The sequence below is a fragment of the Carya illinoinensis genome, chromosome 8 (assembly GCF_018687715.1).
Source record: "Carya illinoinensis cultivar Pawnee chromosome 8, C.illinoinensisPawnee_v1, whole genome shotgun sequence".
In the NCBI taxonomy this organism is placed as follows: domain Eukaryota; kingdom Viridiplantae; phylum Streptophyta; class Magnoliopsida; order Fagales; family Juglandaceae; genus Carya; species Carya illinoinensis.
In genome coordinates, this window is record NC_056759.1 from 13,666,088 (window position 1) to 13,691,738 (window position 25,651).

The 25,651-nt window shown below is 39.0% G+C and overlaps 3 protein-coding genes across 11 annotated transcripts; 2 read left to right on the top strand and 1 right to left on the bottom strand.

Moving 5' to 3' along the window:
- Nucleotides 1-388: 388 nt before the first annotated feature.
- LOC122274431 lies at nucleotides 389-1,462 on the top strand. The gene has a single exon (XM_043083471.1). It carries the CDS (start codon nucleotides 389-391, stop codon nucleotides 1,460-1,462), a length of 1,074 nt encoding a protein of 357 aa, XP_042939405.1.
- A 6,471-nt stretch (nucleotides 1,463-7,933) lies between these two features.
- Nucleotides 7,934-13,686, top strand: LOC122318489. 9 transcript variants are annotated; one of them, XM_043135885.1, is made up of 8 exons: nucleotides 7,936-8,287; nucleotides 8,565-8,951; nucleotides 9,326-11,856; nucleotides 11,971-12,240; nucleotides 12,379-12,459; nucleotides 12,704-12,809; nucleotides 12,910-12,976; nucleotides 13,299-13,686. In XM_043135885.1, the coding sequence occupies exons 1-8, from the start codon at nucleotides 8,197-8,199 to the stop codon at nucleotides 13,345-13,347; spliced, it is 3,582 nt and encodes a 1,193-aa protein (XP_042991819.1). In that variant the 5' UTR covers nucleotides 7,936-8,196; the 3' UTR covers nucleotides 13,348-13,686. The 9 variants fall into 9 exon arrangements, 8 of the variants coding, with proteins under 8 accessions (XP_042991817.1, XP_042991815.1, XP_042991813.1 ...); XR_006244842.1 differs by having other exon boundaries at nucleotides 7,935-8,287; nucleotides 9,326-12,240; nucleotides 12,910-13,190; XM_043135881.1 differs by having other exon boundaries at nucleotides 7,935-8,287; nucleotides 9,326-12,240; nucleotides 13,058-13,686.
- Nucleotides 13,687-14,618: 932 nt separating this feature from the next.
- Nucleotides 14,619-17,717, bottom strand: LOC122318491 (U1 small nuclear ribonucleoprotein C-like). Its single transcript, XM_043135887.1, has 6 exons — nucleotides 17,561-17,717; nucleotides 17,429-17,471; nucleotides 16,959-17,000; nucleotides 16,610-16,865; nucleotides 15,990-16,238; nucleotides 14,619-14,955 (listed from the first exon to the last, which is right to left on the bottom strand). The coding sequence occupies exons 1-5, from the start codon at nucleotides 17,566-17,568 to the stop codon at nucleotides 16,003-16,005; spliced, it is 585 nt and encodes a 194-aa protein (XP_042991821.1). The 5' UTR covers nucleotides 17,569-17,717; the 3' UTR covers nucleotides 14,619-14,955; nucleotides 15,990-16,002.
- Between the last annotated feature and the right edge of the window lie 7,934 nt (nucleotides 17,718-25,651).

Sequence of the window (25,651 nt, forward strand, 5' to 3'; positions counted from 1 at the left end):
ATTTTATAGTATAATTTATATACATATAATTAATTTATTATATATAAACTATCCTGAAATGGTACCGGTATCGGAATATTTTATTTTAGCGTCTTAATTGAAATGGTCACTGAAACGGTATTTAAAATTTTGAATGAGAAAAACAGTACTTGAAAAATGAAAACGGCTCTTCTTTTAATAAATAAAATGTTCGTAAAGTCCCTCTTTTCTCTAGAAAAGGAGGTGAGAGAGTGTGCTTGAGGCACGTCATCGTCATGGGGCAGTTACAACAGATTTTGAGGGTTTTTGCAGTGGTGTGCGTCGTCGAGTGGGGCTGTTTGGACTGGTCCGGTGGCGAGTTGGGAGAATAAGTAAAGGAGATTCAGTGGGTGGGACTCGGGAGGGGGGAATGGAAGACCTAGAGGAACGATGGGAATACTGGAAGCTTATAGAGGACGAAAATGTCAATATTGTGATCGGCACCGAACAGTTCTCCAAGGTCACTGCAAAAGGAGGCAAATGCCTAGTTGGGAAGATGCTGTCAAACAGAAAGGTGAGTAAGGAAATCGTTAGATCCACGCTTGCAAAGATTTGGAAGCTTCAGAGGTCTTTTAATTTCTTTGAAATCTGCTCTAATTTGTTTGTCATTTCTTTTGAATGTCTTGATGATAAGAAGAAAATTCTCGATGGGAGACCATGGTTGTTCGACAACCATCTCCTAGCATTGCGGCCTTTTGATGGCCTAACTCCACCTCAGAAAATGGAGTTTGATTTTGAGTTGTTTTGGGTTAGGTTACATAACCTACCGCTGGCGTGTATGACTACGGAGATTGGGATGAAAATTGGGGAATCTTTAGGCACTATAGTGGAGATGGAAACAGGAGGGGATGGGATTGCATGGGGAAGTTACCTTAGGATCCATGTGATTATGGATCTCAGGAAGGCTATGGCGAGGGGAAGGACTGCAAATCTCCTAGGCAGTCGCATTTGGGTTCCAGTGACCTATGAGAAATTACCCAAACTGTGTTTTGATTGTGGTAGAATTAAGCATGATATTGGAGGTTGTCAGAGGGTAGAGGTGGAGTGGAATAAGCTACAATATGGGAGTTGGTTAAGGGCTCAGATTAGTCCTAGGGGAAGAGGGGGAGAGGCGAGGAAGGGCTCATATGGTTTTAATCATGAGAGAGGTGGTGATGGAGGGAGTAGCGAGAAGGATAGTTGGGATGCTTCCTCAAGGAGTTGCCCGGTAGTGAGGTTGGGGGGAGCTTTGATAGAGAGAAGAGAAAATAAAAAGAGAGAGGAATCAGAGAAGGGGGTTAGTGTGGGGGAGGGTGGAGCAAAAAATAGTGAGGGAGATTCGGGGCCTGAAAATCTAGCTTTAGAGGCCAGTGTGAGAAAAGAAAGTTTAGTTGAGGAGGAACATTTGGTTGAGGTGGAACAGTTGGTTGAGGTGGTTGTTGCTGAATCTATGGAAAGGGGGTAGTTGAGGGGGAACATCAATACAACCCGAGTGAGACTGAAGAGGGGCTATTGCTAAGTGAAACATTGGGTTTTAGAAGGTGGAAGAGAAGGGCGAGAGAAAGGAAGGTGATATCTATAGAGGATACTATGCTAGCTAGGAAAATAAAAGATGCTGAAGGTGGAGTCCCTGAAAGAGGCTTGTCAAAAAAAGGGAAGAGAGGAGTAGTAAATGCTGAGGTGAAAATTAATGAAAATATGGCAGAGGTTGCTGGCTAGCCCTGCCAAGTATCATGAAACTCCTGAGTTGGAACTGCCGAGAGCTTGGGAACCCTCAGACAGTTCAGAGTCTTCACTTCTTAGTGAAGGAAAAAAAGCTCATGGTGATCTTTTTGATGGAAACTAAGCTGCAAAGTGAAAGGTTAGACAGAATAAAATGGAAGTTGGGAATGGAAAATTGTTTTGCTGTTGATTGCAGAGGTAGGAGTGGTGGTTTGGCTCTTTTATGGGGCAATGATGTGGACCTGGAAATTGTGAATTTCTCTTTTTATCATATAAATGCAAGGTTGTGCTCTATGGAGAAAAAGACCTCGTGGCTATTTTATGGTTTCTATGGGCATCCAGAGATGAGTAGGAGAAGGGAGTCGTGGAGGTTATTGTCTTTACTAAACCCTGAAAATATGCCCTAGTGTATGATGGGGGATTTCAATGAAGTGGTATCTCAAACCGAGAAAGAGGGGGGTAAGCAAAGAAGTGAGTCTCAAATGGATGATTTTCAACAAGCTCTAGTTTCCAACTCTCTTGCTGATATGGGGTGGAGTGGATGTAAGTTTACTTAGAGCAATAAGCACTAGGACAGTACATTTACAAAAGAAAGGTTAGATAGGGTGGTAGCCAATAGGAGGTGGACTCAGTTTTTCAAGGAGAGATCTATTGTAGTGGTGAATGCTACCCAGTCAGATCATAAAGCCTTATTGTTGGATATAGCTGAGAGGACCTATAGAAGAAGTGTACAGAAAAGATTGTTCAGATCTGAGGCCAATTGAGCTTTGAATGAGGAGGGTCTTTTTGTTGTGGAGAGGGCTTGGGGAAGAGGTGGAAGTAATGAAGGACACTTGAAAGGGATCCAAGAAAAACTCCGGAGGTGTGAGATGGGATTAAAGATCTGGGTCAGAAAACAAAATGTTGAAGATGAGAAAGTATTAAGGCAACACTTGAGACAGCTTGAAGATGAGCAGGAAAGGGAATGAAGCAACAATGTGGAAGTCATCAATCTGTTACCGGCTAAAGTGGATCTTATCCTTGAGCAAGAAGACTTGAAATGGAGACAAAGAGCGAAAAAAAATTGGTACAACTTGGGTGATAAAAATACGAAGTTTTTCCACTCTTGTGCAAACTAGAGGAGGAAGAAAAACATCATAGTTGAGCTACTTGATCCAAGGGGCAATAAGGTGGAGAACCAAGAGGATATTGCTGAAGTGTTCTATGAATATTTTGATAACCTATTCAGCAGTTGCAACCCATCGTCTAGGGCTATTGAGGTTTGTTTGAGATACCTAAATCCATGTGTAAGTGCTTAGATGAATAAAAAATTAGAGAAAGTGGTCCTGAGAGAGGAAGTGGAGTTGGCCTTGAGTCAAATGGCACCTTTAAAATCCCCTGGCCCTGATGGGTATGGGGCCTGCTTCTATAAGGCTTATTGGAACATGGTGGGGGTGGATGTCACTGATGCTGTTCTGAATTTCCTTAATTGTGAATTTGAGCTGGATAGTGGGGTTAATAAGACTTACATTGCCCTGATCCCCAAGGTTGCTAATCCCTCCGTGGCAAATGAGTTTAGGCCTATTAGTTTATGTAATGTACTGTATAAGTTGGTTTCGAAAGTACTTGCAAATAGGCTTAAAAGGGTGCTGCCTCATATTATTTCAAGTAATCAAAGTGCCTTCATTTCTGGGAAACTTATCACGGATAATGTGATGATAGCTTATGAGACCTTACACATGATGAAAACAAGGATGAAAGGCAAGAAGGGTAGTATGGCCTTGAAGTTGGATATGTCCAAAGCATATGATAGAATAGAGTGGGTGTATTTGAAGGAGATCATGAAAAGGATGGGTTTTGGATAGAAATGGACAGGCTGGATAATGAAGTGTGTAACTTCTGTGTCCTATTCTGTTCTGGTTAATGGGGCTGCTGGTAAATGGCTCACACCTAGCAGGGGTCTTAGGCAAAGGGATCCTATCTCCCCCTACCTTTTTATCCTATGTGCTGAGGGTCTTTCTTCTCTTCTTAATGGGGCTGAGGCCAATGGTTCTCTGAAGGGTGTAACTGTGGCAAGAGGGGGAGTTAGAGTCAATCATCTGCTGTTTGCAGATGATTGCTTGATCTTTGGGAGAACAAAGTTAATGGAATGAAAGTGTATACAGGGGCTGTTAAAAGAGTATGAAGAGGCTCCTGGGTAGTGCCTAAATCTTGAGAAGACTACAATGTTTTTCAGCTCTAATACAAGCATGTCTACCAGATTGCTTATAAAGAATGTGGCCGGGGTTTCTATTTGTGGTAATTTTGAAAAGTACCTTGGTCTACCAGCCATGGTTGGGAGATCCAAGTTCAATACATTTAGGGTCTTAAAGGAAAGGGTGTGGGCTAAGATCCATAATTGGAAGAACTCTTTTCTTTCACAGGCAGGTAAGGAAATCCTTTTGAAGGTTGTAGCTCAAGCAATCCCCACTTTTGCCATGAGTGTATTTAGACTTCCTAAAAGGTTGTGTGCTGACATTAACTCTCTTTTAGCCAAGTTCTAATAGGGTCATCAACAGAATGAAAGTAAGATTCATTGGAGAAGCTGGTTGAAAATCAGTGAGAGTAAGAAAGGTGAGGGGTTGGGCTTTCAGGACCTGGAGTTTTTTAAAACTGCAATGCTTGCAAAGTAGCGTTGGGGTTTCTGCAAAACCCTTCATCCTTAGTAGCCACGGTGATGAGGTAAAAGTATTTCAAGAATGGGGAGCTGCTACAAGCAAAACTAAGGAGGGGACCATCTTATGTATGAAGAAGCCTTTGGTCATCACTGGATTTAATTAGAGAAGGGGTAACTTGGAGAGTGGGGGATGGCAAAATGGTAAGTATTTGGGAAGATAAATGGTTACCTAGTAAGAAGGCCTTTTCCAGCATCTTGTCCTCAACAAACATGCTGAGTAGGGATGCCAAAGTGTGTTCTCTGATTCTTGAAGAGAATAAGGTTTGGAATCTGGACTTACTATATGAATTATTTTCAGTTCATGAAGTGGAACAAATTAGAAGTATTCAGCTGGGTGATCCTCTTCAAAGAGATAAGAGAGTGTGGGGTTTCTTCTCTGATGGCCTTTTCTCAGTTAAGAATGCATACCACCTGGAATATTTGCGTGGTAAAAGGAAGAGGGGGGAGACTTCAAAGGGGGAAGATGGTGAAAAGTTTTGGGAGAGAATATGGGGTCTAAATGTACAGTCTTGTGTTAAGCAATTTATCTGGAAAGCCTGCCTTGATATTCTTCCTACCAGAGAAAATTTGTGGAAAAAAAAGGTGGTTAGATCTAATCTATGCCCTATCTGTCTTCGGGATATAGAATCTATTGTTCATGTATTACGGGTATGCCCAGCTGCCTCTGATGTTTGGGTTGAGGTTGAGAGTTCGGTGCAGAAATAGAACAACAGTGAGTTCAACTTTTTAGAGTTATGGAGGAAAGTAGTTATGAGTTTGAAAAGTGAGGAAGTTGACTTGGTGGCTTGTATTATGCAAATGATATGGTTTAGGAGAAACTATTGGATTTTTTAAAACAAATTTTGGGAGCCTAGATGTGTCATGAGGACTGCAATGGATGGATATAAGGAGTATATAGCAACCCAAGAACAAAGGGGGTGCATGTTTCGACAGATTGATAGTTGTAATAAGGAAGGGAGGTGGACTAAACCTAAGGTTCAGTGGGTAAAAGCCAACAGGTATGCGTTTGTGAGGATTGATCTGAAGAAAGTAGGCATCGGTGTGGTTATAAGGGATGAAGATGGGGAGGTTTTGGCTTCTCTTTGTAAGGTGGTGGACTGTTTACATGATCCTTCGGTAGGAGAAGCGTTGGCACTGAAAAGAGCAGTGCAACTTTGTGATGAGCTCGGCTTCTCCAAGATTATTCTAGAGGGAGATGCACAAGTCATAGTGAAAGCTGCCAACAGCAGGAGGGAGCTATACACGGCTTATGGAAATGTAATGGAAGAGGTAAGGGGATTATTGAATATTAGGGAATCCTGGAAGGTACAGTTTATACATAGGGAGGCAAATAATGTTGCCCATTTACTTGCAAAAAATGCTTTCAATTATACAATATAAAGGGTCTGGATAGAAGAGGGACCGATAGAGATACTACATATATTGTAGATAGAGAAATATTGTAACAGCTGATTGATATGAATGAAATTTGAGGTATTTTCTTCAAATATAAAAAAATGTTCGTGAAAATAGGGGAGAAACAAGGATTTGGTATGTGGGGAGGAGGGATCAGCAAAGGTGTCTTATATGTTAGCATATAACTAATATGTTTTTTTTTGCACGTAATTATATAAAATAATAATAATAATAATAAGTCATAAAATTAAATACAAAAAATAAATATCTATATATTATCTTATAAGATGATTTTTCTTTTTAAATGCAAAAAATCTCCTATTTTGATAGAGACTAAAGTTTTGAATACTGTTTTGGTTGCCGTTTCGGTTAAGACTCTATAATGAAATATTTCGATATTAGTACTGTTTCGTATACACTTTCAGAATAGTTTATACATATATAAATTATATATATACACATAAACTATATTATAAAATAGTAATAAAAAAAGTGATAAACTCAATAATATTACTTCTCAAAACAAGTCTTAAGTTTTAATAATGCATATACTTTTAAAACTAAATAAGACTAAATCTAACTATTAAAATAAAATCACTCATCTTGAGATCATGTAAAAATAAAATATAAATACTACCAACTAATATAAATAATAAAAAAATTCATTGAGATCACATAAAATAATAATACAATTCCAAAACTGCAAGCAAGGATAAATGATTAAAAGAAAATATATTATTTTTATCATTTTATTTAGAATAAACAATATTTCTATTTTAAATTAATTAAGAAAAATAAGAATATTTTCAAAACGAGGTGCAGACGTGTAGGTACTTTTTATACTTTTCTGTTCGCAAAACGTTCTTGCACCGTTTTCTACTTTTTCTACTGCTGTGATGAAATATTTTCTACTTTTCTACTTTTGAGATTGAAATGGCAGGGGAATTGAAAAGGTAGAAAACGTGGTGCATAAGATGTGCAGAGCTACCATAGAAAACGCAGTGCAGAGTTGCAGACGACCATTTCGGCCGAAATATGAAATACCGGCTTGCATCAGCCGAAATACACGGTACAGTCAGTAGATCTATTATTTATAAGTTTTGCTACGTACAAGTAAAGTCGCGTACTAATCTGCGTACCAATACTGATTCCTTCATATTCAAAATTTAAATTAGTATTATTTTCAATAAAATATACTTTTTGACCAATCATATTAGATTAATGTATATATTAGTATACAATTATACTTACAATTAAATTTTTCCATTATTTATTTGCAATGTATAATTTTATCTTCATTTGCATCTTTATTTATGCATTGCATAATTCCTTTGTTTTTCATTTTTCTCTTTAAAAGATAAGCTAATTTCAAAAACTAATTAAAAGCTTACTAATTTTAGAAAGAAAAATGATTGATTTGATTAAATAAATTGTTTTCCATTTCACAAGTGTAGTTTTAAATAAAAAAATTATTTATTTAATTAGAAATATTACTTTAAATAATATATGCAATTAAATGATATATATAATTAAATAAGTAATATATGTAGTACATGGAACTAAATAATTTTTTAGTATTAAATAACACATGTATACTTATTTAACAATGAGTGGTTCTAGTGTGTGGCCTAGCTTCGACTGATGGGCGTGCTCACTAGTACAAATTCTACATTTTATTTTTCTTTTATTTTTTTAAATATATTAAATATTTTTTAAAAATAAAAAAAAAATATCAATGCACTAAAAATTATTTTCTTAATTATTAAGTAAAAGAGTTTTAAAAAAGTAATACATGAGCGGTCAAAATGTGAGAGCAAACTCATGGAATATACTAACATTTTCCTCAATAATATATGCAATTAAATTATTACATATAAATTTTTATTGTAATAATTCAATAGCATGCAATTAAATTAAAAAAATTCAATGATAATAACGACGTTATTATAATTTTTTCCATCTAAAAATATTTTTAATATAATATATTTGAATAATAACATCATTTTTTTATATTTTTATTTATTTTTTATAATTATATAAGACAATGAAAACTTGGTAAATCGGGAATATAAATAAATAAATAGTAGTAAAAAGCGGTATTAAATTTCCCTCCAAAATGAAAGATTTGTTAAACCGAAATATTCCCTCTCCTCTCTGATCCTTCTATTTTTACTTTCCCTCTCCACAACCCTAACATATATAGCTCTCTTAATCCTTAAACCCTCTAATGTAATCTCCGTCTTCCTCATCACTTCCTTTTTCTTCTTCCGAGAATTTCTACACTCTTGTATTCTTCCAGATGCAAATTCTGGCCGATTTCAATACCGTCTTTGTCCTGAATTTGCTTTCTATGGTGTCCAACAAAATACAACCAAGGCATAATTAGCATGATTCACAAGTTCCCAATGGCTGAACTCAGTGGCACTCACACTCAGATTCTTCACTCTCAGTCTCAGTCCCCTTCATCATCAGCATCTGGTAATCTACCCTTTTGTTCCTCTCCTTGTCTTTATTTCTCTGCCCTTTTGCTTTGATCAATTACTGGAGGAATTTCCTTTCTTTTCTTTTCTTCAATTTTTTCTTGTTAATTTGGTAATCTGATATACAGTAAGGCAAAAAGTGGGTTTTAGATGATGATCGGGGGGATTCTTCCTTTAGACTGGTGGTTTCATTTGGAAAGTGGTTTTCAATGTTCATATGCAGTTGATTTCGTTTCTGATTGGTATTTTATTTTTCCTTTCGGGTACAAAATTAGGAAATGAAGATGGTGATGTTAAAGAACTAGTTGGCTACCGGGAATTCCAGGAAACCATGCCTTTGGAAGATACGGTTGTACTTGATAGTCCCTTGGCCGACACCCCGTTGGAGAATCTGGGCTTTGACACAGAGCCTGAAGGTGATGTGGATTGCGTTGTAGAGAACCTGAGTGCTGCTGCAGTAAGTGGGTATAGGGAAGAAGTGGTGCTTGACAGTGAGGATGAAGTAGTACATGGAAGTAAAGGGGCTAATGGCGTAGTGGATGGTAAAGCTGGTAGAAGATTCACGGGGAATGTGCTGGACTTTGAGAAGGGGCAGCTTGGTTCACCTCAGAAGCAATTGGACGACGTGGTGGCAGATTCTGATGACTCTGCTTATGAAAAGAGTTAGCATTCGCTCAATTTATGATTTATATATATATATATATATATGATTTTCAATTCTGAATCTTTTTTCAAAATTCTCAGTATGCTTGATAAGGAAATGAATACTTTACTAAATGCATGGATATAGATTTGATTTTCATTTTTGAATTTGGTTAAATCTTGGTGTCAAGTAGTATCCAGTGAGACAATTTAGAACTAGCAATTTCGTGCTCTTCTGTGGATTCTTTTGCAGGAAATGAACTATTTACTGATTGCACTAAATAGAGATTTGATTGTCAGTTTTTAATTTTTTTCAATCTAGGCGTCATGGTTCTGTAAATGAGACAAAATTTGAAAAGATTAATTTTGTACTATTGCGTATATATACTTGCAGGGAATGAAGTATCTTCTATCGATTTCAGGAGCAGTGGTAGGGTGGGAAGTCCATCTCATTCACCCGATTGTAATCAGAACTTAAGGTTAAACTATGTTGGGTCTCAAGAACCTGGGGAGTCATCTCAAGCAAATGCGCTTGATATTGTGGATCACTTTTTGTCATTGAACAATGTTGACTCCTCTCCAGGAGTTAACCATCGAGCTGTTATTAGGGCAAAATCATCTTCTGTCTCTAGTGCAAAGGGACGTCAAAGTTTGGCTAAGAGACTTCCACTTAAGACCCCAATTGTAAAAGCAGGAACCTTTGAATGGACTGATAGTGACCAGCATAATGGGAGTGAGTTTTTTCATAATAGGAAGGAGTCGTCTTTTGATTTTGGTGGCTACAGGCATCAGGAGGATAGGAATCTTCACAGGGAGGGAGGTAGCAGCTTAGTTCACAAGCATGAAGAGAACAATGAGGTTTCTGATCTCCATAAGGAAATGGTCTCGACTTATAGCAATTCCAGATCTGCATTGTGTAGCTCGAGAGAGGTTAGCAGGGAAGTACAAGTGATTGGAAATATCACCATTAAGGAAGTTGATGATCAGTTCGATCCAAGGTTGACAGGACAGCAATTGGAAGCTGGTGATGTAGGAGGAGATACGTCCAACATGTTTGATATTGGTTTTAGCACTCAAGTGGCTGCTGAAGCTATGGAAGCTCTAGCATGTGGCCCCCCTGCTGGTTTCAACTATGGTGATGCTTTTCAAGGTCCAGAAAACACCCTTGATCATTCTCCCAGGGGTTTAATTAGGAATGAAACCCATTTAGGATGTTCTTCCTTTCCACAGAGTGCTTGGTCTGATAGAGCAGACATAGGAAAACATTCAAAGCAAAGAAAGCGTTCTGCTAAAAGGCTTAACAGAGGAAGCTTTGATAAATTTCAGATTCAGTCTGAAAATAAGGAGTTAGATCCCAAGTTGGCAATAACAACAAAAGTGAAGGTAGGCAAGTCCTCTGTTGAGAGACAGCTGAGTTGTGGAAATTCCACTGAGGCAAATGAGAGTTTAGGGAGAAGATCTGGTAAGTCTAGCAAACAAAGGAATGCAAAGAGATCTTCAGGTGGAACTAAACTTAGAGAGTTGGAGGTTGATAGGGGTACATCTTTCTTGGGTGAACCTATCTTATTTGGCAAAGGACAGCCTCAAGGGAAGTGCATGAAGTTATCTCATGTTGCTCACCGAACCAGGCAGCAGATGTCAGAGGATACATTGGTAAGGACCAAGGGTCAATTAGATAATGCAGGAGAAACAATACGTGGTGGCAAAATAATTCAGTACAGAAGAAAGAGGAGCCGTTTAGCTGCTCATCCAGTTGAAGTTTTGAGGAACAAGGATGAATCAGATAATCCAGGAGAAAGTATAAAGGATGGTAGCGTAATTCAATACAAAAGAAAGAGGAGATGTTTAGCTGCTGATCCAGTTAAGGCTTTGTGGACCAGGGATAAATCAGATAATCCAGGAGAAAGAACAAATAATGGCAGTATAATTCAATACAGAAGAAAGAAAAGCCGTTTAGATGCTGATCCAGTTGAAGTGTTAAGGACCAAGGATCAATCAGATAATCCAGGAGAAAGGAGATATGATAGCAGTATAGTTCAATACAGAATAAAGAGCCATTTAGCTGCTGATCCAGTTGATGTTTTGAGTGTCAGAGAAAAATGTTCCAAATTGGATTATAATTTATGTAGGGACGCTGGACACTGCAAATTGAATCAACGAGATCAATCTGTTCAAGAGGTCACTGGCATTGCCAGTTATTTAAGATCAAATCTGTGGAGACATCCTAGAGGTAAAAGGACAAGTCGTAATGTACGAAGCCATTCAAATCGACTGAATAGCATATATACCCCATTGTTAACAATTTATGGAAAAGAAAGCAATATTCATTCTTGCAAAAGTCAGAAAAGGCCAGAAGACAATGACAAAGTGAAGGGGAAGGCAGGGTCCTCAATATATACTTATCCACATTGGCGTTCTTCAGAAAATGATTCTGACAGAAGCTTGTCAGGGAAGAAATTTGATAAGCTCGGCTCAATAGGTGCCATGTCTAACTGTGAATCAGCTGTAATCGATGCAACAATGTTTCCCGCAGGTTTCTGTAGAGCCAGGACCTTGATGCAACCTGGAAATCTAAATGGAAAAGATTCTATGTCATTTGCCGATGATGGAGAAAAGACCCATAAATTGGAAGTATTGTCAAACAAGAGTATTGAAACATCTGGTTCTGAAAGTACGGTGACATTTAGCTCCATCAAGGGCATAAGTGAGGCTGCAGCAAATTGTATGTTTTATGATTATCATAGAAAGCCATGCAACAAAAACCTACCAAAATCATCCTTGTTGAAAGAGATTATGATAATAGGCGTCCGGGAGTCAAGACCCGACCTTGCATGGAAAGACTTGAGAAAACGAAGAGATATGGCACATGTTCAAGTCTTGTTTAGCCAGCATTTGGACAACAATATCATCAAGCAGCAGAAAAAGGTAGATCTTGGAAGCTTTTCCATTAGCACCTTTTTCCTATTCACTAGTACACCAAATGTGGTATGGTCAATTTGTTTCATGTTAAATACTTGCTGCTATTCATTCCCCCAACAGATTCTTGCACGACTGGGCATGTCTGTTGCATCATGTAGCAGGGATGCCACACATTTTATAGCTGACAAATTTGCACGTACAAGGAATATGTTGGAAGCTATTGCTCTAGGAAAACCCGTGGTGACACATTTATGGCTAGAGAATTGCGGACAAGCAAGCTGTCTCATTGATGAAAAAAATTTCATACTGAGAGATTATAAAAAGGAAAAGGAAATTGGCTTTAGCATGCCTGTTTCATTGGCTCGTGCAAGCCAACATCCACTTCTAAAGGTAGGCATGAGTTAGTTTGGCTCTAACCAGATAGACCTTTGGCTTGCTTGTATATTTTTTTAATTTCTGTCCTGTCAGTTGAGGTGTTTTGACGTGCTGGAGTCTGGTACCTTATCATTTCCTTACTTCTCCCAGCAGGGTCAAAGAGTCCTTATCACCCCCAGTATTAAACCTGATAGAGAAATGATTACTGGTTTGGTCAAGGCAGTTCATGGCCAGGTACCAACATCTGTCAATATACGTAGACCCGCAGCTACCAGCTAGTAGTTTATTGCTGGTAGCAATGTAGCACCTGTACAAATATGGTTGAATTCACTTTGTAAAGTATTTCCCCTCTCCCCCCCCCCCCCCCCCCCCCCCCCCCCCCTTTTTTCCCCTGTATCTTGCAGAAACAATGCTTTTCTATGTTCCATTCACGTCCTTAATGAATTACTGATACTGAGTTTCTAATAATGCTCCTCAGCTAGTGGAGAGAAGTCAGATATCTGCGGGAAACGATGACTTAGATGACCTTTTGATTCTTGCCTGTGAAGAAGATCATGCAATCTGTAGGCCCTTCCTTATGAGAGGTATGCATCCACCATCTGTCTTCTGTTTTCTATAAAACAAACATACGAGAATCTTTCTCAAAAAAAAAAAAAAAAAATTATTGGACCACTTCTATTTTAGGTGCAGCCATTTACTGTTCAGAGCTTGTACTGAACGGGATAGTCGTTCAGAAGCTGGAATATGAAAGGTTAGTATTGTTATAACGTCTAAATTGTAATGTTCAAATGCACATATGCACGGGACTGAATTTGAATCCAACATTTGACAGGTGATAGAATTGACTTGTAACAAAAAACTATAGATTGAAATCATGAAACTCATTTTGGCGAACCCAAAATGACATTAACTGGCAAAAAATGGATTTGTTCGGAGACTATGTATTGCATGTACATACAGCATGCGTATGTTACTCTTTTTCTTGTTTTTCACTGCATATACTCATCCTGGAAACTCGGTGCATCTTTTCACCCACTGGTTTTCTAACACTTATTTCATTTTCTGAATGATAGACACAAGCTCTTCACAAATCAAGTGAAGAGGAAACAATCTGCTACTTGAAAAAAGAAGCTGCTTCGCTAATAACAGTATCTTTTGCATTATCAGTTATACTGTTAAGCTCTTCCTAAATCTAGCAAGGAGGAACCCATCTGGCACATGATCAGGGAAAGATTACCGAGCATCTCTCTTTATGAAGACAAAATGTATCTAGTTTTTTTTTTTTTTTTTGGTTTCCCCCTCTTTTGGCGCTAGTGTTCCTTGCAACAAAATGGGTATTCTTATGATAAGAGAGGGGTGGGTCCTCATTTTTGTTGTAAATTGTATGCCAGTGGAAGTTCATCAGATCTTTCTGTGATCTTAGAAAATCGTAAAGCTTTTGCCTATCGGCTTCATGTCAAAGCTCATGGAATCTCTAAGGGATGTCAACAACACCCACTAAAATATATAAACTGAATATAAGGAATAGGTTATCAGTGACACTCAAAAATGAAGAATTCATCAATTCCACAGGAGAAATGCCTTCTGGACCTTATGTGATGATGTTGTAGAGCAACGGCAAAAACCATACAGGGCTTTCCCGAGAGGATTAACCGTTTTCACACAACAAATGCTGTAAATCCCACGGCAAAACTATTTTCTCTTGTTTTCTGTAATCTCGAGACATTTTTGTTGCTTTGGAGGCATATAGTAAGTAGTTATTTGATGCTATTTTGAGCTGATTGGAGACCATTCCTTCAACTCAAATTAATTTGGTTTGTCCTAGAAGTTTTTTGTCGTCTTCACCAGATTGGCCACAAGGATGAGCAAGAGTCGGTTATGGTAATCCTCATTTCAATTCTTGAAATCTAGAACAACTTTCCACAACAAGAAGATTCGGACGTACTAATGTATATTCACCAACACAAGTACTCTTTAATTCACCAATACATGCAACTTCACAAAATCAGTTCGGATTCGCTATCATTCAGATCAGAACAAACCGTCCAATTGACCATTATTCATACGCACCAAAACCCCGTGAGGGTTCTTTTTATTTTTTAAAAATTGCAGTCCAAAATAAATATATAAAGGTTCACAACTTCAGAGTTAAACACACCCACCTTGCTTCTATCCCATAAAGAATATCACTGTTCTTCCAATCTATTACAGATCTTTAAATATCAAAGCCATAGAGTATGAGCAAGGATCTTACTGTAGTCTGGAGCCTATTTATCTTCAAGCCCTAGTGTCCATTCCAAGGAAGTGGTCCTGCAAAATTTATTTTAACTTAACGGGATGCGGGTAGAAAAGGAAGCTACACAAACCAAATCCAAACATAACTACAATATGGGTTGGCCAGAAAATATATCCCATCCTTCATCTAATACTTGCTCGTACATTTGTTTCCAAATTCATATTTCAAGCAAAAAATCTCTGCCACGGAATAAGAAGTTAAATGAGATTATAATTCCAGGCAAGCGGAACTTTCCCAGTGGCAAACACAGGATTTGTATCCATATCCACAGCATATAATGTACACAAAAATTAGACCGCATCCATTCTCTACATCCAGCTTCATGCGACATGCTCTTAATGTACACTAAAAAGGTGGAATCATGAGACCAAGTGACTTTTAAATCCCAAATACAGGTGTTGCACCAGAAGAATTTCTTGGCTTGCTTTGTTTGCCTGCAACAGCATTATCACTGATGTCACAATCACATATATAGGATATAATACTTGAGGCATCAAACGGAAATAAAAAGCAAAAACCAAAGTAAAATACCAAACAAAATTGAGGACAAAAGTTGCACTAATAACATGGAGTACTAATCCAATCTTTTTTAGAACTATTTAACTTATAGAAAGAAGTTACACACGGATGGAAAAATTGTGGAGTACTTGATTAAGTAACTAGATGGAGGAAGCTGGAAAAGCAGCTTAAGGAAAATAACAATGCAGGGAATTTCACTTGATACTTCCTCAAGAGTCCCTCCGGTCTTCTTTCTCTTCATCCCTCTTCTGCCACATTTTTTTTTTCTTTTTCTTCTTTCTTCCTTTGCTTTAAAAAAAAATAAAAAATAAATTGCCTCCAATCTTCCTCACTCATCTTTATCCAATCACTTCCGTTACATGAATAAATTTCATTCTTGGTGTAGATGGCCTACAACCAAAGTGATGTACAAATCTGTCTCTCCATTTCATTGTCAAGGATCCTAAAAGAAGTATTCAACACCTCCCAACCTCTCCCTCTCCCTCCTGTACCCAAGGAGCTAAAGAACTTCTGCAATGACAAAGATTTTGTCTATAGTCATGCTAGTTACATGCCCAAGGGGCAGATGGTCAAAAGCTAAACATAGAATAGAAATTATGAACAAATAATTCCAACTCTCGAATGATTTGTTCACATATTAGTTAGCTGTACATTTTAAAATTTCCAAATTGGCACAATTTTGTTAATTTCCTCAAATAGACTCTACTTTTGGGTGAGGCCATCACATGCTTCTTGTAGCTTCAGCTTCTATCTAAGGGTTTTTTCCCACTGAAATTAGCACTTGACAAGGTAAATCTGAGGTACATGATACTGAAGCGGAATAGAAACAAAACTTAATCATGTATTAGTATCCAATAAATTCTCAAAATTTTTCATGCCCATAGATTCCATTGTAAGTTAGTATCATGTTTAATCATTTTATTTAAATATTCAGTATGGTAAAACCAACCAGTTTGTGAAGGCTAATGGTTAGCCTCAGGAGCTTGGGCATTGGAATTGAGACTATCATAGCCTCCACTTGTTGATACCACTGGATTGGCCTGATAAAATGGCAGTGTTGCCATAGGCGGGGCACCATTGGAAGCAGTTGCTGCTGTGCTTCCAGGAACCGTTGTTGCACTCACAGGAGGCCTAGGAATAGCATTCAACTGACCAGGTAAGGAAGGAGCACCAGGTGGAGCCATCATAGGCGCATACCCTGCCAACCCCAAGAGAAATATTGAATATATGACGTCCTTAAGGACCAAGGAAAGAGTTCATATCTTCCAAATGGATCAAACATGGTTGCATGAAGATACAAACATTAACCACAAATATGGAAGGGACTACTATCAAAATTCTGTTGCGTGTGATTATTTAGAAAATATGCAAGACGTAACTATATGCTGAACAATTATGCTACCAGTATCAGATAAATGAAAACTGTTTGAACTATATGAAGGATAGGAGGCACATAAGAAGCCAAAATGGTGCGAAGTAAAAGAGTCTACAAGCAAATTTGCATACCAATGGATCAATGAATGAAAATACATGAGGTCCCAATTAAAAAATATTGATGTTCCGACTTACCTGGAGCTCCAGGAACTGGTCTGGGCAAAACAGGAGGCCTAATCCCTGGGAGTAGTGGTGAACTTCCAGGTAACTGTGGCATCATGGGTGTAGGGAGAACAGGAAGTCGAGGCCTCTGACCCATTAGATGCTGATTAAAAGCAGCACCAACCTGCTGAAATGCTGCAGCTTGCCCAAGATGTTCTTTAATCCTCTGGTCGATCAAGCTTTGTGTCTGTTGTTCCTCAAATTGCTGATAGTATGTCCGAACATTTGCCTAGATTTATTTAACTAGTCAGCATGATAGTATCATGGAGAGAGAGAGAGAGAGAGAGAGAGAGAGAGAGAGAGAGAGAGAGATTAAACATACCTTATGCTTGTAACCTGCATTGTGCTGCTTTCTTACAGATGGCTGAAATTTGAGAACGACGCTGTCAGAAATATATATATATATATATAAAATAAATAAAATTCAACACCACACTTTCAAGGAGCAGCAAGTATTATGACAAACATAAGACTGCACATAGAAAATTTCAAACTTCACGACATAGATGCTGGTATATCATCCAGATTTTCAGACAGGCCAATGTTCTTGCATTCCTAGTCTTTTGAAAAAAAGGGTTCAGCTGCATAACAAATAGTTACTCCCTTAAATTAAACATCCATTTGCAGTACTTATATTCAAATCCTTAAAAAAAATTCGAAATAATAGTTTCTTTCAGGAGAGAATTAGAACAGACAGACATAAAATAGAGTGCACCAATTAAATTTCAAAATCAAGAACAGAGACTCCAAATATTCATAAAGAAAAGCATCATGTGGAAGGGAAGGACTTACAGAGTCGTGGGTCAAGTAGGTGTCACAGTAATCACAGTAATACCTGCAAGATCGAACCCAGACACGACAAAACCGTAAAAAACGAGATTAGAAAACAAGAAGCAGAGATTAAAATAAAAACTAAGACCGTACCGAGGCATGTCTGGGTGTAGCTCGAATCGTAACCTTTCGCAGAGCAGCGTTTCCCACTTACTTACAGCAAGGGAGAGCAAAAACCCTAGAAGAGAGAGAGAGAGAGAGAGAGAGACGAAAACATATGAAAGAAGAAACTTCGTTGTCTATACGAGCATTGATGAGTGGACGTCTAGATAGATAGGGGTCCCCACCGGTCATTTGATCTAACGGCTGTAGTCCCTCTGCAGGTTGATGATGGATTTTTTTTTTTTTTCATTTTTGATCTAAATTAAAAAATAAATTGACGAAGAAACTTCCTCAGAGCACTCACAATGAGTTTTGTAAAACACATTTTTATGTAAAATATAAAGAAAAATGGTCTAAAACATGCATCCAACGGATGCTTTATTTTTTTTCTATTTTACATTTGTGTACAGTGTTGCCTCTCGATGTAGAAGCAACTGTACACAAATGTAAACATATTTGAATTGTTTTCTATATTTTCTTGTACTTTTTCATTAAAATTGATTTTTTTATTGTACTTTTTCTCTTATAAAATATTAAAAAGTATAATATTAAAATAATATGAAGAAAAAATAGATAAGCTGATGTATGATGTATTGTAAAAATCAGTATGTAAAATAGAAAAAGTGAGATTTGGTGATGTATTTTAAAAGATAGGATAAAAAATCCATTGGGAGTGCTCTTACCATGTTTGTATGGGTCTGGATTCTCTTGAACACTTCCAAAACGTGGAGTGTCACATGAATATAGAAAATGAATTATATAATAAAAAAAATATCATATATTTTTTGTTCTTATCTTGTTACAATGATATAATTGTTGATGTCGTGTTTTGTACGCTTTTAGGTTAGTCCCTCAGCAACTCAGATTTTCAATCTTGAGCCTACAAATACAAATCACTCCAAAGTCCGACAGCTGGAGTGACGACCAGGTGGAGCCTCCAATGCCTAAATTAGTAAAGGCCAAAGGAAAAATTCAAGGCTAGTTGTAACGAGCAGAGTTTAGAGAGTCCAACACTCGTTTTGGCGTCCAGAGGTTGCTTTTATACCTGCCTTCAAGGCCAGAGGCCTATGACCTATGACTAGGTGGAAGGGGTGCCTCCTAGTAGATCTCATTTAATGCGGCGTGGTTTTGTGGTGTTGCTTAAGAGTTCAATCTTTTTAAGATAGAGTGTTCCCCTCTTTCCTTGTCTAAACAGCTTCCCATACTCCCAGAGCCTCAACCCGTCTCTGACTCTGCACATGTATCCAACTTGTTTGAGTCGAGAGCTCTTAGCTGGGCAGCAGAGGTGATGCTCGGGTACAGGCCTTGGAGTGTTGGGCTAAGCTTTTCAAGCCTTTAGTGGTTTATGGAAAGCTCTCCTGTTACCCATACTGGGCTTGCATTCCTCCCAATGTAATCATAAAGAAAGAAAGGGGCGATGCACGACGATGCAGTTGATAAACTAGAAGATACTAGAGGGGGAACCTACACCACACAAACGAGGGAGGAGATACCAACCATCCTCTCGCCCTCTCCGAAGTGTGCCCCCACAGAAGACGAGAAAAGGGACCAGTACGCCCTTAGGAAAGCGGAGGCGATTGAACCATTGGAGCTGGTTCTACTGGACCCGAGCTGACCAGAAGCAACCGCCAGGATTTGCATGAGACTAACCATCGAGATGAGGGACACCCTCTAACATTTACGTGTGGAACACATGATGTCTTCGTATAGAGCCACAAGGATATGCCGGGAATTGACCCAACGGTCGTATAACATCATTTGAGTGTGGATCTTAAGGCTAAAGGAGTAGGACAGAAGCATAGGACCTTCAGTGCAAGAAAGAACACCACCATCGCTGTTGAGGTCGATCGCCTGCTCGTAGCAGGGTTTATACGAGAAGCACACTATCCAGACTGGATGTCTAACGTGGTGCTTGTGAAGAAACCAAACGGTAAATGGAGAATGTGCGTAGACTTTACTGACTTGAACAAAACCTACCCAAAGGACAGCTTCCCGCTTCCCTGTATCGATCTTATCGTGGATTCAATGGTTGGCCACTGCATGCTAAGCTTCATGGACGCTTACTTTGGGTACAATCAAATTCGCATGAATCTAAATGACGAGGAAAAATTGTAATTCATTTCAGATCGAGGATTGCATTACTACTCTGCCATGCCGTTCAGCCTAAAGAATGCGAGGGCCACGTACCAACGACTGGTTAACCGAATGTTCAAGGACCAAATCAAGAAGAATATGGAGGTCTATGTGGATGACCTACTGGTTAAAAGCAGAGGCTCCATACAACACTTAGATGATCTCCGAGAAGTCTTTGTGGTATTAAGGCGATTTAAGATGAAGTTGAATCTCGCAAAATGTGCATTTGGGGTGGATTCAAGGAAGTTCCTCAGATTCATGATATCGGAAAAGGGGGATCGAAGCTAATCCCAAAAAAGTGGAAGCCATCCTCAACATGCCTCCTCCGTGGAATATTAACAACGTACAGAAACTTGCCGGTTGAGTGGCAACCCTTAATCGCTTTGTGTCATGGTCAATGGATAGATGACTGCCCTTCTTCAAAGTGTTGCACAAGGCCCAGGATTGGGATGAAGAGTGTGATGAGGCATTCGCCGCACTTAAAAAATATTTGATAGCCCCCTACTGCTTAGTCAACCTCAATGAAGGGAGTAGGGTTGTACAGAAAATCGAGAAACTGGCCGAAACCATCAAAGAAACGGTCGGTTGGCGGTAGGATTTAAGCCAAATTGACGTCGACTTGTTTGGTTCGTGGTTCGACTCAGAGAAAAATCGCTAAACCGGCCAATGTTAGTTTTTTTTTTTTTTTAAATATGTGTAAATGAAACAAAGTTGTTTAACTTAAAAGAGTGAAACGTCGTCGTTTTGGGGACGTAGGATACAAAAATAAATAAATGCAACGGCATGTTTGGCAACGTTCTAGTCTAGGGTTAGCCTTCGAAGAAACCCCCCTTCTCTTTTCTTCCTTCGTTGTCACTCATTCATCCACTTTCTCTATCTCAGACTCTCTTCTTTACTCTATCTCTTAGACTCATTCACTTCACAAATGCGTTCTCTTGACTTTGCCGTGTCTCATAACCTCGCACGCGGGCAGCAGCCACAACCTCTTCCTCTCTCGCCGATGAACTCCCATTGCACCAATAAGAACACCTCTATTTTTGTCTCAACCTCTCCTCTGTGATCTCTCAAGACTCATGCCGCTCGAGATCTCCTGTGACTGCGAGTGACAAATTTTTTGTTCATTTAACTCTTTTTTTGGTTGAGTTGTGTTGCTGTGAAAACTAAAATGTGAATGGATGATGGTGTTTTGTCGAATCTATTCTGTGGATTTGTTGGTTGGTGATGGAAAGTGGAAATCGATCTTCAAATCGTTGAATCGATTGGTGCTGACCCATCAAACTCTGGCTGATTCTCTTCTTCCCTATTGATCGAGATGTTTGAATATTTCATGTGTCGGTGGGGTTTTGGTTTGTCACAGAAACTGACGCCGAACCTTCGGTGTTCGACCTTAGCGGTGACGCATTAATCTTGTACCTATTTGTCTTCCCGCAAGCGGTTTCCTCGACCCTAGTAAGAGACAATGACGGGGTTCGAAGGCCGATACATTATGTTAGCCGAGCTTACAGAGGGGTAGAAGCCAGATACTCTCGCATCAAACAGCTCACCTTTGCCTTGATAATAACCATTAGAAAACTCTAACCTTTTTTTTCAGGCCCACCTAGTCAAAGTCCTCATTGAGGACCCCCTGAGAAAGGTCCCATAGTAACCAGATATCTCTGGCTGTCTTACCAACTGGGCATTGGAACTGAGTGATTTTGACATCGAATACGCCCCACGCACCTCCCTGAAAGAGCAAATATTGGCAAATTTCATCGCAGAATTCACAGGCTTCCTTGAAGAAACTAAATATGTATGCACAACCTAGGAAGCCCTAGCAAGTCTTCATTGATGGCTCTTTTTACTAGGCTAGAGGGGGAGTGAGAATGCATATCATCACAAACCAGGGTGAAAAGCACGACTACCCCATTAAGTTGGCGTTCAAAACTACAAACAATGAGGCAAAGTATGAACTGTTGTTCTTTGACATGACTATCACGAGGTCTTTAGGCGCCAAGGAAGTGAAAGTTCGGGCTGACTCCAAGTGGTGGTTAGCCAAGTACGGGGAGAGTTTGAGACAAAAAGCGAGAAATTGAAAAAGTACCTATCCTTGGTAGAGGCTGAGCGCGCTCATTTCAAATATTTCTAGATACAGTAAATCCTGAGGACCGAGATAGGCTAGCAAAAATTACATCCGGACAAGAGGCCACCCCGATACCAGAGTCAGCCACTCTTAGAACTATGGAGGAGCTGGCCATAGGGATCAAACTATTGGAAATCAGGCCAGGTGTGCCAAAATGGGCTCTGGACATTCTTTGGTACCTAAATACCAATGAAGTACCCAACGATAGATAAAAGGGCAAGAAAGGTCAGGTACTAAGCAGTAAGGTACATCGTGATTTACGGTATCCTATACCAGAGAGGGTACAACAGTCCCTTATTGAGATGCATTTTGAGTGAACAGGCCTAACATGTATTGGCAGAGATACATGAAGGAATCTGTGGTGATCACTCTTGAGGCAGAATACTGTCGGACATGGTACTATTGGCTGTGTGCCCTGAAGGACACGATGAATATGTGCAAAGGTGCAAGAAGTGCCAGGAGTACTCTAGCCCTTTTCCAGAAGAACTAACGCTAATATCCTTGCCTTAGCCATTTGCCCAGTGGGGGTCAATCATTACCCAGCCCTCATCACAATGAAGAGCGGGTGACCCCTTAGTCTTTCGACACTTTCCTCCTTTGCAGGATACCAAAGGGACGGGTATAATGCATATGGTTGCTTTATCTCTCCCGCGGCGAAGTGTGGGCCTATCCTCAACACCCCGACAATTTACATTCCTCGTGAGCTTCGATCAACAGGAGCGGGTCCAGTTCGGGATTTTCTGAACAAATTATCTCCTCCCAGGGTGCCAAAGGCCAAGATGAGCCAGAGGCCATCTCGACCCTCCTGGATGAAAGCGGGCTAAGCCCTAAGGCCACTCGAACATTACCCCATCTCATCGCGATAAAGAGTGGGCACGACACTAACCCAGCTCTCACCTACCTTCCTTGCGGTATCAACAATTGGGAGTGGATCTAGTCAGACATATTGCCTGAATAGATTACCTCCTAGTGAGGGTTAACAGGCAGGACTAGCCCCAGGCTAACCAGACCTCCCCTGCAGTGGAGAGTGGGACCAGCCCTGAGGTTGCTCAAACAGATTACTTTATCCTGCCACAACAAAAAGTAATCCGGCTCCAAGGCCGTCAACTAATTACCTAATCGGGAGGATGAGTGGGGAGAGAGTGGTTTGAGGCACCTTTACCCTTCCCTTAGCGAAGTGCGGGATAGTCCCAAGACTACCCAACACAACCTCAAAAGAGACCTTCTCCTCCAAATGAAAAATGGCTCAGAACTTCCCCATATTAGCTTGGTAGGTTAGGTTAGTGAACATTAGTAATAGTCTATATCATGGTATGACTTCTGTAGAACACACAAGAAAACGGCCCTCTCTCGCCAAGTGTGAGGGTCAACGAGGCAAGTCCGATTATACATACTGCTCGACCTTCGCCAAGGATCTTTGGGCAAGCCTGATCAGACATGCCGCTCGGCCCCCTCTTGCAGAGCGCGAGGATCAATGAGGCGAGTTCAACCTATGTAACACCTCGTTCCCTTAGGATAGAGATGTTACTAACATACATTATATAATGCCCAGTAAATAGATTCATATCATGAAATACCTCATTTATTGAAAACATCAACTAAATTGAACAACGCTTAGGTCCGTGGCACTGTTTTAACATAGCTCGTGGTGAACACGTTTAGGTTCGTATCACCCTTAAACATCTTATCTTTCTTAATGCGTGAGAACTTATTGAATATCATGAACTTTTTTAGCATGGCATATACTTGTAGATGGCATAGCATAATATGACATATTCTTTTAAATGGCATAGCATAACATGATATATTCTTGTACATGGCATAATATGATCTAAACATAAACATTCTATGGCATACATGATCTAAGTTCTATATGAACTTTACATAACGTACTTGATCTAAATACTTCATGACATTACATAGCATATATAATTTAATCACTACATGAACATGGCATACATGATCTAAATACTACATGAACATGACATACATAATCTGGCTATTTTATTACATGGCATACTTGACTTAAATTACTACATGAACATTTCATGGCTTCCAAGTGATTTTAGAATCATTCACTCAATCAAACAACAAATTCATTCATACAAACATAATGTCATAATTCATAAGATTGTGAAAGAAATCTAACATTGACTTAGGTCCTAACTTAGCGTAGACAAATATCATATTTTCATATACCATTAAAACATTTACAGTACATATGCAATTATATGATCATAATAATTATCTCTTAGTGCAGCTTCCACAATTTTTCGTCATAGTTCGTGACTTATATGAGACACTAATTGTCACTAACTTTCTTAGAAAGACGTGTTGTAGCATTCTAAATACTTAAAAATCATATAGAGATAATTTAATTACACTAGGATTACTACATAATAATATTATTCAAAACTCATAACATATTCCTTAACTTCTAGTTAAAAATATAACTTAATAATTTTCTTAAAAACATAGTTAAATACAATAGACCATTAGAATATTAATTAAAATAATAGACTAAAATGTATACATTAAAATCCTTCAAAAATAGGAAGGCCGAAGGCCCAATTGAAGAAAATTGTTCAATTAAACACTAAAAACAGTTTTTGTAAAGCACCATCAGCTCACATTAAAACAATATGCTAATTTATAAAATCAACCTACTTAAAATAATAAATATATTTTCTAAAATATAGTAAAACAAGCCCACCTAAATTAAATAAGTCTAGTTAAAATTAAGCCTAATAGGTTGATTTAAAAATTAGGCCCAATACTCTTAAAAAGAAAGCACTTGGTCGAATGGGGTTAAAGCCCAAGGGCCATTATAATTTAAAGAATCTGGTCAAGGAGGATAGAGGCTAAGGGTCAAAGGGCATATATGTGATTATGGAAACATTGGAGGGGCTTTTTGGGAAGTCTGAAACATAACAATTAAAAATGAACAAAGCAAATGAATAAGGAACTGGGCTTGGGAGGGGGAATCCATGCAATACTCACCAAGAGAAGGAGGTGGATGCGATGGCGGCTGTGGCGTGGTTGGAAGTTATCGGCGACACCAATGGGCTCGTCAAATTGGTGTTGCGACTCGAGAGAGTTTGAGAGGAAAGCTAATCGGAAACAGTGGAGGGGAATGGAAGATTCCGGCATGGGCTTATTGAAAATTTGAGGGTTCGTCGGGGTTGGGCTGGTCGGCACTTTTTGTACAGTTGGGAGGTGGTTTGATGTCCTTGTGGTGGTTGGCGGTGGTTGGGCAAAACCAAGGGGCTATGCGAGAGTGAGTTCTACCTCTAGATGTTTTTTTGTGTTTAATTCAGAGAGTTTCGTGGGATTATTATAGACGAGGGGAAGAACATGAGTCTTCAGGAGATTGGATAAAGTTTGGAGTTGGTAGTTTGTTTCCAATTGAGAAACTATGCAACTAGGAGACTAAATGGATCACTATAAGGAAAAGTAAACTGAGAGGATTGAGGCGTGAAGGGTGAAAGGATCCCAATCTTATGAGATTGCAAATACTGAAAGGATAATGGTTTTGAAGTGCATGTTTGAGTTGAAAGTTAATTTCAAATTAGGAAACTACTCACTGAAACCGAAAAAAAAAAAAAATGAAAGATGCGTATATTTTAACAATAGAGAAATCCTATTTAAAACAAATTACTACCTCAAAACGTATCTAATAAAAATAACAATAATAATAATAATAATAATAATAAAGTCACACTTTTAGGGTCTGGATGTTATAGCTTATGTGCTGCTTGACCTCCACAAAGGGATTTTGGGTGAGCCCAACTTCACATGCCATTCGGCCCTCTCTCGCCAAGTGCGAGGTT